The 16,975-nt window shown below is 34.0% G+C and overlaps 1 protein-coding gene and 1 pseudogene across 1 annotated transcript; both read right to left on the reverse strand.

Moving 5' to 3' along the window:
- Positions 1–2,456: 2,456 nt before the first annotated feature.
- LOC102833126 lies at positions 2,457–3,230 on the reverse strand (annotated as a pseudogene).
- A 6,962-nt stretch (positions 3,231–10,192) lies between these two features.
- On the reverse strand, positions 10,193–11,131 carry LOC102834676 (olfactory receptor 5V1-like). The gene has a single exon (XM_006877741.1). The coding sequence runs from the start codon at positions 11,129–11,131 to the stop codon at positions 10,193–10,195; it is 939 nt and encodes a 312-aa protein (XP_006877803.1).
- Positions 11,132–16,975: the final 5,844 nt, after the last annotated feature.

Below are 16,975 nucleotides of genomic sequence, written 5' to 3' on the forward strand. Positions count from 1 at the left end.
AAACACTATATTGCTTTCCAGAGAGGTTGGACCATTTTGCAGTCCCACCAGCAATGCAGGAGTGTCCCAGTCTCTCCACATCCCCACCAGCATTTATTGTCCTCTATATTTCTGATCTTTGCTGTTATTGTTGGTGTGAGATGCTATCTCATTGTTGTTTTGATTTGCATCTCTCTAATGGTTAGAGATCGTGAACTTTTCTTCATATGTTTGTTGGCTGCCCAGATCTCTTCCTTAGTGAAGTGTCTGTTCATGTCCTGTGCCCACTTTTTAATTGGGTTATTTTTTCTTTTCTTGTAGAGGTGTTGTAGTTTCCTGTATATTTTAGAAATGAGTCCTTTGTCTGATGTGTCATTGCAAAAGACTTTTTCCCATTCTGTGGGTTTCCTTTTTACTCTTCTGGTGAAGTCTTTTGATGCACAAAAGTTTTTAATTTTTAGTATATCCCACTCATCTATTTTATCTACTTTTGTTTGTGTCATGGTCTATTCTTATGAAGTGGAGATGAGACATGCCTACAACCCTACAACCTTCTTAATCTATTCTGACATCAACCATCTCTCCCACAGAGCTCTCTCCTTCACATCTGGGTTCAACAATCCATTGCAATAACCACACAGAACTGATAACATTATTCACAATTATGGCGTTTATTAAGGGTGTGAACAGGGTGCCATTCAGGATCAGAAAAACTCTAGACTCAGAAGTTTTTCAGTCAGTAATGCTTCTGTCTGCCATATTGTAGGCACACCTCACTCTTGTCTTTGACTTCTCAGTCATGAGGTCTCTTGGCCTCTGTACTTCTTGGGTAAGTGTTACAAAGCTCTTTTAATCAGTCTGTAAATGCCCAAAGGCACATTCTGTAAGCCAATCTCTTACTCTTAGGCACTCAGTTTTACTCAGTCCAAGGGCCTAGGGCTCACAGCTGTTTGGTATCCCCATGCTACTGTCTCTGCAGTCATTTCTGCTGTTTCTGATTTTCTAGGTAAGGATTTAATGCTCCACTCATATGCCTCCTGATAAAATGCTAAAGTATTAGAGACAAATTCTGATCATTCTGGCTTTAGGGAGTATTCTGACTGTATTTCTTGCAACATATATTTGTTCATTCTTCTGGCAGGCTATGGTACTTTCAATATTCTTCTCCAGCACCATAGCCCAAATGAATCAATTTTTCTATGGTCTCCCTTATTTATTGTCCAACATTCACATGCATATGAGGCAGTTCAAAATACCGTGGCTTGTATATTTAGTTCTTAGTCTTCTAACTGGTATCTTTGCTATGGAAAAATTTAAAGAGGTCTTATGTAGCAGATTTGCCTAATGAAATGTGTCTTTTGATTTCTTGACTGCTGCTTTCATGAGAGTTGTTTGTGGATCCAAGCAACATGAAACGACAACTTCAGTTTTCACTTCATTCACCATGATGTTCTTTACTGATCCACTTGCCAGGACTTTTATTTTCTTTGCACTGAGGTACAATCTATAGGGTAGACTGTGATCTTTGATCCTCATCAGTAAGTATTTTAAGTGCTTTTCTGTTTCTGCAAGCATGGTTACATCATCTGCATATCTCAAGTTGTTAATGAGTCTTCCTTCCATCCTGATGCCATGTTCTTCTTCGTATAATCCAGTTTTTAGGATTATATTGTAGTTGTTCAGCATACAGATTGAATAACTATAGTGAAAGTATACAGTACTGGAACACATCTTCCTGGATATTAGACTATTCAATATCTGTTTGTTTAGTACTAATGGCTACTTTTTGGTCTATGTATAGGTTTCTTATGAGCACAAGTGTTTTGGAATACCCATTCTTTGCAATGTTATTCCTAATTTGTCATGATCAATACAGTCAAAACCCTTTACATAGTTCGTAAAGTACAAGTAAATAACTTTCTTGTATCATCTGCTTGCAGCCAAGATTCATCTGATATCAGCCATGATATTCCTAGATCTACCTGCTTTTCTGAATCAAGCTTGAGACTGGCAGGTTCCTGTTGAGGTACTGTTGTAGCAATGTTATATTTTTCTTCAGAAAAATTTTACTTGATCCTGAACAAATATAGATCTCTTACAATCAGCTGGCCAGGTAGATAATATCCCAATTCCTTGGCATAGATGACTAAACACTTTCAGTGCTGTTTAGTTTGTTGAAAGAGTTCAGTTTATATTCCATTCATTCCTGTAGCCTTGTTTATTTTGTTAATATCTTCAGTGCTGCTGAGACTTCTTCTTTAATTTCCATTAGTTCTTTATCATATACCACCTCTTGAAATGATTGAAAATCACCTTTTCTCTTTGGTACAACTTTTTTTGATACCAACTTTTTTTGTCTTGATTGTGTCTGTTATTTACCGAGGTTTTTTGTAAGCAATCTGGAACTCCAATTTGTGAGGATAAAGTCCATTTGTGAGAGCAAACACAGCATGCATAACTTGTGAACACGTAAATTTCTAATTAACCTTGTGCTGCTCTGTTATCTCATATTTCTCTCTGTGTGTGTAAAAAATCTTGCCTTCTTGGTGTCTGTGTTTTCACAGTTTCTTCTTGAAGTAAAAGTCTGTGAGATATTTTGGGATCGCCGTACCATTGATAAAAATTTAGATGATAATGACAAATTTATGGTTTGTAATTCATTTTAGGGATACAGTTCCAGTCACATGGAGCAAGCCACTGGCTAGTTGACTCAGGAAAACAATAGTCTTGCCTACATGACTCCCAGTAAAGATGAACTGAATAGTGCCAGGAAGTGATGCTAGACTGCAGTCTTCTCATATGCTAACTGAAAGGGTTTTTTTTGTTGTAATTTAACAGCTTCTAAAGCACATCCTCAGTAATATAATACCTAGGCATTTTGTGCAGTTTAACCATATGGGTTCCTCCATTCTTGTCACCACCAACTGGCTTTGTTATAGTAGCAAGAACCTTCTTTTTCTTTTCAACCGTCGATTTGTTGTTGTTGTTGTTACGTGCTGTGGAGTTGGTTCAGACTCATAGAGACTTTGTACAGGGTTTCTGAGGCTGTAAATCTTTATGGAAGCAGAAAGCCTCATCTTTCCCCACAGAACAGCTAGCTGGTAGTTTCAAACTGCTGATCTTCAGGTTCTCAGCCCAATTTGTAACACTATGCTATCTGAGCTCCTTGATTTAGTGACTGAATATTTCCCCTTGAACCTGGCCTTTCTGGAATACATAGCCTTACTGGAATACCTGCCAATTACAATGACTAGGACAATATTTGTCTGCAGTGTGATGTCCCTTTCTTGTTTTATTGTTTTGTTTTTTCTTTTGTCTTTGAGGTTAGCCTTCTTAGCTTTTCCATTGGCATCTACTTTTTTTGACTACAGGCTTCTTCTCTTTGGTAGCCAACTCCTCCACCTTTCGTGTGACATTTTGAAAGATGAGAAAGATGCTTTATTTTGGGTTTTTTGTTTGTTTGTTTGTTTGTTTGTTTTTGGATGCTTTGTGTATCATTCAATATATTACTCATCGAATACTTCAATATTGAAAGTTTAGGCTTGAATTTTTCTTCAGCTCTTTCAGCTTGAGAAATGCTGAGTGTGTTTTTTCCTTTCATTTATGACTTCCTGGTTGCTGTACATTTCTTTATAATACTTGATTTTGTCTTTTTTAGCTGCCATTTCATATTTTTTGTTCAGAGCTTTAACATCCTCATTTTTTCCATTTATGTTAACATCTTTACACTGGAGAATAAATTTCAAAGTCTCTTCTGACATCCATTTTGGTCTTATTTTTATTTTTTTTTATTTTTGTGGGCTTGCTTAATAACCTTTTGCTTTCTTCTTGTATGATGTTCTTAATGTCAACTCACATTTCTTTTGGTCTGTAGTCATTAGTGTCTAATGCATTAAATCACTTCTTAGATGGCCTTTAAAAGTTCAAATTCATTTTTAGCTTCCAGGAACTTTAAAATTGTATCTTCTGCTTCAGCCTGAATGAGCATATAAACAATTGATAGTCTATTTCACTGTCAGTCCCTGGCCTTGTTTTAACCAATGATACTGTGTTTTTCCATGATTTGCCCCCACAAATGTAAACAATTTTATTCCTGTGAAATCCATCTGGTAAGATCCATGTGTATAAGCATATTTTATGTTGTTTAACAAATGTACTTGCTATGAACAAATCAATGGTCTTACAAAGTTCTACTATGAGTGGTGGGGAGCACTCATTAAGTGGGTTCAATAATCAAGTTTTCAGTGGGCTGCTCAGCACTTAGCCTCCAGTGCTACTTGAGTTCATATAGCTCAATAAAAACTATTTTATAACCCAATTAGGTATAGAAGGAGCCCTGGTGACACATTAGATTAAGCATTGGATTAACTACCAGTTCAGTGGTTCAAACCCAAAAGCTGCCCAAGGAGATAAATATGAGACTGTCTTCTCCAATACAGATTATAGTCTTAGAAGCCTAAGCACCAGTTCTACTACATTTAGTATGGTCACTATGAGTTGTAACTGAATCAATAGCTGAGGGTTTTGTATTATGTGTAGATGTTTCAAAGAATATTGAAAAGGTATATTCAATTTGGAAAAATAAGTAAAAGTTTAAAAGAAAACAGAATAATTAACAAGTTTTTAAAATTCTGTTTTGTGGTTACCTCAAAAATTTTAGTTAGTTTACTAGTATTAAATTGATTAATAATCATTATGACTTCAAGTTCATATGCTTTTGCTTTTCAGAGAAAAGATATGTGTATTTAAGTCTGCTAAATAGTTCATTCAATTTGTTTTCCATTTAAAGAATTATGAGATATGTACCAGGAACACAATGTTTAGATGATTTGTTAAGATGAAAGTTATTTGGTATAGTCAAAGTTTTATCACTTTCACTAAAGTTCTATAGTTGAATTTGAGATTTGGGGTAGGATTATTAATGTTTAAATAGCATAAATGAAGGAGCTAGCTTTCTTGTCAATAAAGTTACAAGATTTTTTTTTAAATTATTGAATTGAAGATGTAATTCATTTTGGGTTAATCTAGTTTTCAGGACAAGATTGGACTGGGTTCATGAAGCTGTAAAAAAAAACGGATGCCCAGATGTTATCTCACAGTAGATTGCTATAAATCCCTGACAGCTTCAAACTTTGTGGGAAGTCACAAAAGATTTCTACCTTATAGGTTCATAATTTTAGTTATTTTAATTATTGACTTGTTCACAACTTTATTTCTTTTAAATCTAGCAGCATAAAAGTCACTAATTTTGATTGGCAATATTACTATACAATATTAACTATAAGCTTAATTCAGATGTTCGGAAACATGATTGTTTGGTATTATAGCTGAAACTGTTTAAAATCAAGGTTAACTATTGTGCTGAAGTACTTTATTGTACTTTTCAATCGTTCTGTAATTAATGTCTATCAGGGTTGTTTTTTACTAAAAATATTATTTTTAGTTAATTTTGGACATATTGAGCTTTGTCAATTATGGATAAGCCTGTTTCTTGGCTGTTTTAATTTGTTGGAATTTTTGAAATGCTACTCAAATAGGACTGCACCTTCTATGAACATGGATTGTGAATCCAAGCAAAATTCAGACTTTGAAAACTTCAATTTTTTTTTTCTGTATTGATTATGATGTTATTTATTGGTCCAGTTATGAGGATTTTGTTTTCTTTGCATTGTGGTTCAATGCATACTGAAGGTTGTAGGCTGTAATCATCATCAGTTATTTAAAGTCCTGTTTGCTTCAACTAATCCAATTTTTTCATCTGCATATTAAGTGCTATTTATGAGTCTTCCTCTAATTCTTATGCCATGTTATCCTTCATAAAATCTATCTTCTCAGAATACATTTTGTGAAAGTATGAAACTTTGGTGCATACATTTCCTGATTTTAAACCATTTCAAATACCATTGTTTGGTTTGACATTGTAAAGAATAGATATTCAAGTACATTTAATTGTGCTCATGAGGAACCTATACATAGACCAAGAGGTTGTCATTTGAAAAGAAAAAGTGAAAGAACTCTTAGAGTATTTTTAAAAAACCTCCAACATGAGGGGTCCTACCAGTATTATCTTAAAATCATATTGTTTGGTGACCAAGATGTCATGTCTTACATTACTTGGCTTTAGATTGTCTTTGTAAAGTATCATGACATTTTTTATAGGTGAGAGAAGATTGATTCACAGGTCTGCCTGATTTCACCCTCAAATATTATACTGCTACTTATTGGAGAAACTAGCATAAAGACTCATTTGGAAATCCACTAGAATAAACTGAATTTCGTTGTGTTCAATTTTAAGCACACTTGTCACAGATTAAAGGATTTGAAACACTTTAATTATATTAATGCATATAGGTTAATTTTTTAACCAACAAACTTTTTAAAATATATTTTTCATTAGTATTTATATCTGTTGTATAGGCTAGATTAATGATACTACCATTATTAGATTTATCAAAAGCTGTATGGGGGTTACATATAATGTAATTTCTCAGATGCTACCCAAAAAGATAACCATATATATATATGGCAGTGGTTCTGTGTCATCAATTGAGTTCTGATTAATAGTAGCACTGTATAGGATTTCTGATCATATATATATATTCTTCTATGGTTGAATTTGAACAAGGTGTAAGGTCTAATCAAGGAACAATAAGTTCTCACAATCTCACAAATTAGAGGCATTGAGTACTTAACCCTCATGAAGCAATCAATGAAGATTTGGATACTACTGTAAAGCATGGTGAAAGAACCATAGTCTATGGTTGGATATCAGAAAGGATGGACTCTGGGATTCTTAAAGAGATGCCCTGAAGCAAGTCGGTATCTGAAGGAGCCATCAATCAGTCCATGAAGAAGAAAGCACACTTACCTAAGTGTGATCAAAAGATTTTGAAATCATAATCAGAGGAGAGAATATATTAAAGCTTAGATTCAATAACTTGGTTTGGGTTAGATTTAAGTTTGATCCAAAGAAGGTCTATAGATGTCTTGGGTGGTCTTCCAGGTGTAGCAGAAGAAAGTGAGACTCATGCAGTTAGACCAAAGAGCAAATAAAATTTATAAATTACAGAGAGGAAACCATGGTCCAGCTATATGCAGGACTACAAAGGGGATTGTATACAGGATCAAGATAACAAAAAGTTCAAATTGTAGGAGAGGACTTATGAATAGCAAAGAAGACGGTTTCTCAGGGTCAGCATATGCTGAACATTTATTAGCCAGTTCAAAATGTCCTTTTGGATTCTTGCTAACATTGGGTGACTTGGTTACAGTAATAGGTTTTGGACTTTTTTTTTTTTTTTTGAAATCATGGTTGAGTGAGATATGGTCAGGAGAGGCAGTAAGAGACTAGAACCATTGAATGACTTGTGATAGGATTGTTGTTGTTGTTTTTGTTGTTATGTGCCTTGGATTAGGTTCCGATTCATTGCAACCCTGTACAAGGTTTCTGAGGCTATAAATCTGTACTGGAGCAGAAAGCCTTATCTTTTTCCCATGTAATAGCTGGTAGTTTCAAACTGCTGACTTTAAGGTTCGAAGCCCGATTGGTTACTACTATGCTACCAGAGCTGTGATAGGATAGGCGTGGTCATATCAGAAACTGGATGAAAGGACATGGAGGAGGAATTATGAATGCTCAGGCAGCAAATTACATAAGACATAACTTGGTTTTAGATCATGAAGGAACTAGAATTACCATGAATGAGTTAATCAATCTTGCTACCCTACAAAACCAAATTGAATATTTGAATTCAAGTTATGTTGTTTTCTGTTGAATCAATTCTAACTCATAGGATCTACAAGACAGAAGAGAACTTACCATAAAGTTTTGTATGATGTTGTCTGTAGGGACCAGATCACCTGAGTTGGGTTTTTTTTCACATGGAGCAATTATGTAGGTTAAAATCACTGATCTCTTGTTTTACATATAATCATTTAGTGACATGTCACATTCTATATTTTTTAAAAGCAATTTCTAATAATATTCTTTATTTTGACCCAAAGCTAATATTGTGGTAAACACCCTAAAAGACACATCATTTATGAGAGGAATAAATTTATTTTCAAGTGGTTTGTGTAATTAACATTATAACAATTTAATGAAGATTATTCATTTGAATAAGTTGTCTAATTTAAATATTAAAGTACCAAATGACATATTCTATCTTATGTGGAATTACATTGAACAAATTTCATGTGTTTTTTTTTTTTAATATTGTGAATTTATTATTTCACATTCACATTTTAGCTCTGCTACAAAGAGTAAAATGATGGGGTGAAATCAGGGTTACTAGTTAGTTGATTCCAGCTTATTCCTTCTGATAAAAATATGTATTTCCACCCTAGATATACTGAATATGATACATTTTTACAAGAAGCCAAGGTGATCTTGTTAAAAGTTAGATTCTGATTCTGTATGTCTGATGTGGAAAACCAATTTTTCATCAGTGGGTTGATTGGGAATTAATCACTTGAAAGCTCTGAAAAACAAAATAAACCTCTAATAGCATTATTATTACTACCATTATTCTTTTCTTTTCTTCTTCAATTTTGTGTGGATTTTCCCATTCTATCAAAATTTAACTCAGGTAATTCCATCAGTCATGATTACAAATACACTTGAGTGTTGTTGACTAAAGATCAATTGGGTCACTGCTGAATTTTGGAAAAGGTCATTTACCTATAACAGTACATCCCAAAGAACACACAGTCCCTGGCCTGTGAAACAAAAGCATATAGCACAATGCTTTCACTTGTTAACATTTTAAAAATACCTTAAAAAAATAAGTTAAAGATGAATGACAATCTGGAGACTTAGAGAACAGATCTTTTTTAGAATATAAGTATACTTTATTAGCGTTGTGATCACTTGTTCAGCCATAAAGGAAGGAAAAGAATATATAGTTTAATGTGGCCAGAAATGGTATTGAATGCCAGAGTTTCAGAGAGAATCAGAAATGAAAAATGCCTTATATTGCTATATGTGATACCTAGACTGGAGACTATTCTTTCACAAGTAATTGGAGTGAAAATTATAAGGGAAAATGATTGAGAAAAATATATGTTATTGTTTACCTATAATGGTGAATCATATAAGCTTTAGCCAGAGGATGTATTTCTATTGCTATTAATGGCAAGAGAAAAGACTGGATTGAGAATGGAGAGTGATCCTGATTTATAAACTACAACTCTTCATTAGCAATGAATGGAAGTGGTTAGCTCTAAGATATTTTAATTTAAGTAGCTTGGAAAAAAATATAGAAGTAACAAAAATACAGGGCAATTTCAGAAAAGATTGGTGTATGTGAGTATGTGTGTGAACGTAACGGTAGGGGATTTTTTGTGTGTTTTTTTTTTAACATGTTGAGGTTCTTATGATAGTAATTTATTAACTAAATTAAATATCTGTTGTTGCAAATGTTGTAAATTCTCCCATTGGAAAGACAAGTGGAACTTACAATGGATATGATCCTAGGAAAGGGAGAGAGGTAGAATTATATAAAATACGTGGAAACCAAAGTTGAGCAAGAGACAGAGCTAAAAGAACCCAGTAAGAATGAAATCAGGATAAGTGGGTAAACAAATAAGGTAATTAAGGAAAAGAAAGTTGTATTACAAAGTTAGATATAGGTGTTGGAATAGTGCTGTGGGCTAATGTGTCAGACTGCAAAGTTGTTTGAACTGCAACGTCAGTGGTTCAAGCTCACCAGCTGCTCCTTGGAAACCCTATACAGGTTTGCTATGGGTCAGAATCAACTCGACGGCACTGAACAACAACTACAACAACATGTGTGATTGATATAGGTGGTTAGTTCTATATAAGTATAGTTATTGTTGCTAAGTCCTGTCGAGTCATTTTCAACTCATGGTGACCCTGGGTAGGGTTTCTGAGGAGCAACGGGTGAGCTTGAACCCCAACAGTGTGGTTAAAACCGATCTTACAGCCCAGTGCATTTACCCACAACACCATACTAGGATGGATCGTTATGGGTATGAATATGGGAATAGAATGTGGTACTTAACATACACTCAGTTTCTACAAATATTAGCAGTTCCCTAAAGTGTGTGTGTTTATACATTTCTACACATATGTAGGTATGTTCTCCCTATTTGACTAGAAAATTACTATTTTTATGACTTTTCCAATCCTTCCTATAAATGCAATCCATTTGCTGAGTTAAGTCGACATTGTCATCTTAATATTATGTTTATTTTAAACATGTTTTAGGTTTATGCATAAAATCTTTTTGAGACCTCCTTTTACTTCAGTGTTTCTCAAGCTATAGATAATGGGGTTTAACATTGGGGTAATGACCACATTCAGCATTGAAATGAACCTGTCTTTAGCTCTGGAGTGGTAGCTGGAAGGGCGGACATAATTAAACAATGCTGTACCATAGAACAAACCAACTACTAGGAGGTGAGAAGCACAAGTGGAAAAGGCTTTGCGCTTCCCATCCACTGACTGGATCTTTAGGATCGTAGATATTATGTAGAAATAAGAGATACCAGTAATAATGAAGGTGCTGATCCCTGAGATGCCTCCAAGGACTAAGGCAAGTATTTCTGACACATATGTGGAAGAGCAAGACAGGGCCACTAGTGGGGGGATATCACAATAATATTGGTGGACTCGATTAGATTTACAGAAAGATAGGCGGAATGTGATCACGGTGTGCAAAAGAGAGTGCAAAAACCCGAATGTCCAGGTACCAGTTGTGAGCTGGACACAGAGCTTCTTTGTCATGATAAGGGTGTAATGAAGGGGGAAACATATGGCCACATACCGGTCATAAGCCATGACAGAGAGAAGGAAGACTTCTGTCCCTGCCAGTGCTACTAAAAAAAAAAGCTGCAAAGCACACCCAACAAAAGAAATGTTCTGCTTATTGGTCAAGAAGTTATTGAGTATCTTTGGAACAGTAATTGATGGGTAGGAAATGTCCAAAAGGGACAGGTTTGCCAAAAAATAATACATGGGTGTGTGCAGCTTTTTCTCAGTTGCAATAGCAAGAAGAATAGCACAATTTCCCAACAAGGTGATCTGATAGATAGCAGTAAGCGCAATGAAGAGAAGGTAGCGAACCTTAGGAAGGTCAGAGATCCCTATGAGGATGAAGTCCGTGAAGGCTGTTAGGTTATAGACATCCATCTCCTGGAGGGAATGGAACCAACGCATATGTTCAGGTTAATATAAAAATTAAGAAGCTCAGTGATAAAACATTCTTAAAAATATGGTGTGTGATTTAAATTAAGATAATATAGTACAAGTTGCTATTAAATAATTCTGGATTTATGGGACCACATATTTATCATTCTTCTTGGATCAACTATCAACACTCTCAGAAGCAGCAGTCAAGAGATCAAACAACATATTGCATTAGGCAAATCTGCTCACAAGACCTTTTTAAAGTGTTGAAGAGCAAAGATGTCAGCTTGAGGACTAAGGTGTTCCTGACCCAAGCCATGGTATTTTAAATAACCTCATATGCATGCAAAAGCTGGACAGTGAATAAGGAAGACCATAGAAGAATCGATGCCTTTGAAATAGGTGTTGGAGGAGACTATTGAAAGTGCCATGGGCTGCCAAAAGAACCAATAGATCCATTTTGGAAGAAGTGCAGCAAGAGTGCTGGTTGGAAGCCAGTATGGCCAAACTTCTGTCTCTCATACTGTGGACAAATTGTTGGATTGATTAAGTGGAAGCATCGATGGACTCAAGTGTGGCAACAGTAGTGACGTTGGCCCAGGACCAGGCTGTGTTTCGTTCTGCTGTGCATAAGGTCGCTATTAGTCAGTGCCAACTCGATGGCACCTAACAACAATGACATATTTCTCTGAATAGAACTGCCTTGCATAGGATTTTTGTGGCTGTTAGCTTTAGGAAGGTTGTTCTTCCAATGTTCCTCAGGGTATTTCTGAATTATCAATATTTCTGATTTTAATTTTGAGCTTAAGCAAGTAGAGCCACCCTGGAACTCTTATGATTTTAATTTGATATATTAAATATTGGAAACTTGATAAAAGCATCCTTTGTATTTGCACACTTATTGAAACATTAATCCTTATGTCCTAAATGAAAAAAGTCCCATCTTAGTAACTAGAGAACCATTTAAAATATTGCATTCCAACCAAAACCATTGCTATCCCTTCAGCAATATATGGGATTTTGCAATTCAACGAAAGCTGATAGTAAACATCTCACTGTCAGTAAAATACATTACTCTATTTTACCTTGTTTTTTTTATCTCAATGTATATACTTCTACATAGTGTGTCACAATACTAAGTGCCAGGAAAGTAGAAGGTGTGTATTATTCCATGATATAAAAATAGTACAAGTCATTAGCAACTGTTAGACACAAGTTGAATGGTAGATAAATATTGAATGATGAAATGACTGAATTGTATATTGCCCACTCAACAAGTGTTTCTAATAGGAGTGCATAAATTTGGCAATGCTTATAAATCTCAAAATTATTATAATTTAATATGAAAATAATATTATTTCCTCAAAAAGATACCTAATTAAAATAAATTTTAACCTATAAAATATAAAAGCAAACTGATTAATAGCTTATGATATGATCCAAGGAAGAAACTGACATGCTTATATATTCAACTCGCCCTTAAAATTTACTTTTTTGCCTGTGTATTTAAGAAAACTTAGGAAAATAGAGGATTTCAAAAATTAAGTATTCTATGACTGTTGATTATTTATTTTTGATTAATTTTAAAATTCTTTTAAAATATACATTACTGCCATGATTAAGTGTCGGCGAGTTGGTTCCAACCCATAGCAACCCTGTATAGAATTTTCAAGGAGGAGCTGCTGAGTTTGAACCATTAACCATGTGATTCAAACTGAACTTATGGTCTAGAGCTTATGGTCATCCTGGTTTGGTGATAGTATAAGAACTAAACTTCTAACCACAAGGTCCACAAGCTCAAAAGTTCAAATCCAAGAGCCTGGAAACCATACACAGAGTAGCTATGAGTCAGAACTTACTCTATGGTGATTAACAACAACAGCAGTTTATAATGACTATGTTTTGGACTCCTTACAAAGGGACTTTAATTTTCTGAAGCTGCAAATGAGTACTTCTCTGATTTTGTTTAAAAATAAATATTTTCTTTATATTTAATGTAATAAGAGAAAATTTGAATACATAAAGATGATTAGAAAACGAAATGCAAAATAACTCTCTATGTCACCCTCTACTTAATGGAAAAGACAATGATTTATTGACTCAGATAACATGTATAGTATAAATAAAGAAAATTATATATAATCATATCTTAACTCAAACTGAAAGACAGTGTTCTGCTACCACAATTTTCCACCTGCAATAGTTAAAAATGGAATCCCAGCAGCTACTTGGGAGATGGTACTACTCTTTCCTCTTCTATACCAGAGATTTACTCCACAGGCTGAAAAAAGAAATTCCTAATGATGATGCATTTCAGTCAATGAATTTTAGGCAAGAATCTTAACATTAAAGTGGGAGAAAGATGAGGCTTTCTCCTCCTGCAAAGATTTTTAAAGCCTCCAAAACCCTTATAGGGTCATATTGAGTCAGAACAGACTTGAAGTCATGTGACAACAACATTAATATCATTAGCACAAAGTGCTTGGATAATAGCATTTGTTCAAAGCAAGGTTACCATAATTAAAAAAAAAATTATGTTGTCAATTCTCAAATGTTCTACAGAGCAATAAAGTTTCAGCTTGTCTATATATTAATACTTAGAAAAGGTAATCATAATTTTACATATAAATGAAGGTACTATTATAAAAAGAAATATTTTTTGAGACAGAAAATATTAAATTCCATATTGAAGACCTATTTTACTTTACGCCTTCACTTACTGATTTGGCTTTTTTTTTTTTTTTTTCCTTTTAAGGTTTGTAGGAAACAAACCAATAACCTCCAGATAAAAAGACCTAAGGTGTCTCTACATTAGGCTATATGCTCAACATATTTCCTCTAAAAATAAGATATGCTATTTTCTAAAAATTTTCATCTTGGCATATGCAATGCAGAAATGATTCATGTGGATAAGTATATATATATGACATTTATATTACCAAGCTCCTCCTTTTGAAACAAATAAGTTTAAAACCCATATATTTATCAATCTAGGTATAAAGATAGCTGTCACAATTATCTTCATATGGTGTTTAGGACAGTAACCTTTTTTATTAACCCAGGGGATCTGTGACTCATATACTTAGAATCAGAAACATTATTCGCTATCAATGTAGGCATATGAGGACAATAAAAATACTTGTTGAACTAGTAATTTTTACTGTCATACATAGTCAGACATTTACTGACTTAGATTAAGGGACCTAATTACTCTAGAGATTGTCTCAAAACACAAGGTTATTTTACTATTTCTATTTGTTTTCCTCTTACATATTACTAAAGCCTAGTACCACCTATGAAACTTTTCTCTGTATCAAATATTAACTTAAAGTTTCCAGTATAAAACAGGTAAAGGAAATTAGTTAAAGTAGATTTTCAGAATATAATCTATGTAGTCTACCAGTATCAAGGAAATAATACATTTAAATTATCTTAGAAAAATAGAAGGTGATTGGATTTTCTTTAAAAATAATGCTAAGATGTATACTCTATAACTTTAATAAATTACACATTTTTAATAGCTAACTAATAGAGAAAGCAAACAAAAATCTAAAAGTAATCTCTTTACCTGATTTTTAACATCAGTGTGGTCTATTTAGTCTTATAAATATTCCAATTTTCTAGGAACTTAACCCAAGTACTTGGATCCAAAACATTCATTATTACCTGCAACAGATATTTGCAAAGGTTTAACACACAGGAAGATGGGCATGCACATTTTTTTAGGATGAAATAGATCAAGCAATTTTTATATGTGTATTTGTCCATTCACAAAATATCAAAAATACTCACTTCATTTTACTGATTTAATATTGAATTTTCTCTAGTTTCATAAATGTGTAAATCTGCGTATGATATTAACATCTCTACATATATCCAATTATTTATTTCAGCTCAGAAAGTCCAGGATACAATACATAGTTTCTTGTTTCATTTTTGCATATAATTTCAGAGATTCCATTAGCAATATAAAGTTTCACCAAGAAAAATGATCCAGTCAATGTAAGAGCATCAAAAAAGAAAATCAACTCCACGTTTTATGTAGAGTTCACAATGATATTTCCTCTATAACTAGTATTAAATCTACTTTCCTTAGGGAAAAAAGAAAACAATTAGTACACTAAGGGGAATATGCTTCTCTTTTTGAGAAAATTAAATTATTATCAACCTAAGAATTGTTGTTGTTGTTTAATGCCATTGAATTTGTTCCGACTTATAGCAACCATGTATAGGGTTTCCAAGGAGCAGCTGGTGAGCTTGAATCTCTGACTTCTCATTCAAACTAACATTGCAATCTAGAACATTAATCTGCAGCGCCACATCAGGATTCCAACCTCACATTAGGCACTTATTTTATAGTTAATGAATTAAAAATCAATTTAACAAAAATTAAACTATAGAGATTGGTAATGGTCTGTTGTTTTATTTAAGTGCTTCAAGTTGGTTGGATTCATAGTGACACTGTATAGGGTTTCCAAGGCTCTGAATTTTTGCAAGAGAAGAAAGTTTTATCTTTCTCCTGTTAAACCTGTGGTTCAAAGTCCAAGGGTTACCCTTTGAAGCCAATAGGGTCCTGACAATGGTCTAGGCTAAATTAAAACAAATGTTTTACCAAGAAATGCATTGTCATACAAAACTAAAGACATAATTGATATTATTATGTTATTTTTCTATATTCAGAGTAATCATTACAAGGTACTGTGGGTTAATGTGTTAGACTGCAAAGTCAGTTTGAACTGCAAGGTTGGTGGTTCCAGCTTCCCAGTAACTCCTTGGAAATCCTCTGGAGGGTCGCTATAGGTTGGAACAGACTCGACGGCATTTAACAACATTTAACAACAACACATTTTGACTTTCAGGGTAGACTGGTAAACCTTCACAGCATTTTCATGTATTATCATTCACTTTTATACTGCTAAAACTATCCAACAGGAAAGTGAAGCATTGGGTTGTTACAACTCTTATCTAGTAGAATTGAAGCTTCAATTTCACCCTGTAACTAATAACTCAATTTTTAGCAGTACATTGATTTTCTATGACATTTTATATTTTAATCAAAATCCTATATGTATAATATAGTGTTTATTTTAAGAGTTTACATGTTCACATTATTATTTCTAGTTAAAAAAGAACATTATTATTTCTAGTTAAAAATAACATTATTATTTCTAGTTAAAATATAATCAAATATCTTAATGTATGCTTTGTTTCATACTTTGTTCCTCCAACCATTCCAGGTTGATCTGCTTGTCTTTTCAAGTGGGAATGTCTCATGTCAGAAGGTTCTGTGTAGGACTCAAGATTCCACTTACAGCCCTATACTCCACAAAGACTTAATACTAAGCCAATTTCCTTTGGTAAATCTTTTATACATTGTTGTTAGGTGCCATCCTGTCAGCTCCAACTCAAAGTGACCCTGTTCACACCAGAATAAAACACTGCCTGCTCCTGTACCCTTCTCACAATTGTTACATGTGAGCCCATTGCTGCTGTTATTGTGCCCTTATTGGGGATAGTCCTGTTCCATTGTATGACTTATCCTTATAAGAGAGTATAAGGTTCATTCCAATGCTATGAGAGTTCAGGTTCATTCCAAATAAAATGTATATTTAAACATGTTTCTGTGATCAATGGATGGTTGCAGATAAGTTCTCTCAGTAATATACTATTTTTTAATCTCATTAGATTAAGGAGTTCTGGTGGCATAGTGGTTACGAATTAGTTTGCAAACCACGAGGTCAGCCGTTCACCACTACCAGCTGTTCTGTGGGAGAAAGATGAGGCTTTCTGCTCCCATAAAGATTTACAGCCTTGGAAACCCTGTACAGGGTCGCTATGAGTCGGAAC

Source organism: Chrysochloris asiatica, unplaced genomic scaffold (assembly GCF_000296735.1).
Source record: "Chrysochloris asiatica unplaced genomic scaffold, ChrAsi1.0 scaffold00585, whole genome shotgun sequence".
NCBI classification, from domain to species: domain Eukaryota; kingdom Metazoa; phylum Chordata; class Mammalia; order Afrosoricida; family Chrysochloridae; genus Chrysochloris; species Chrysochloris asiatica.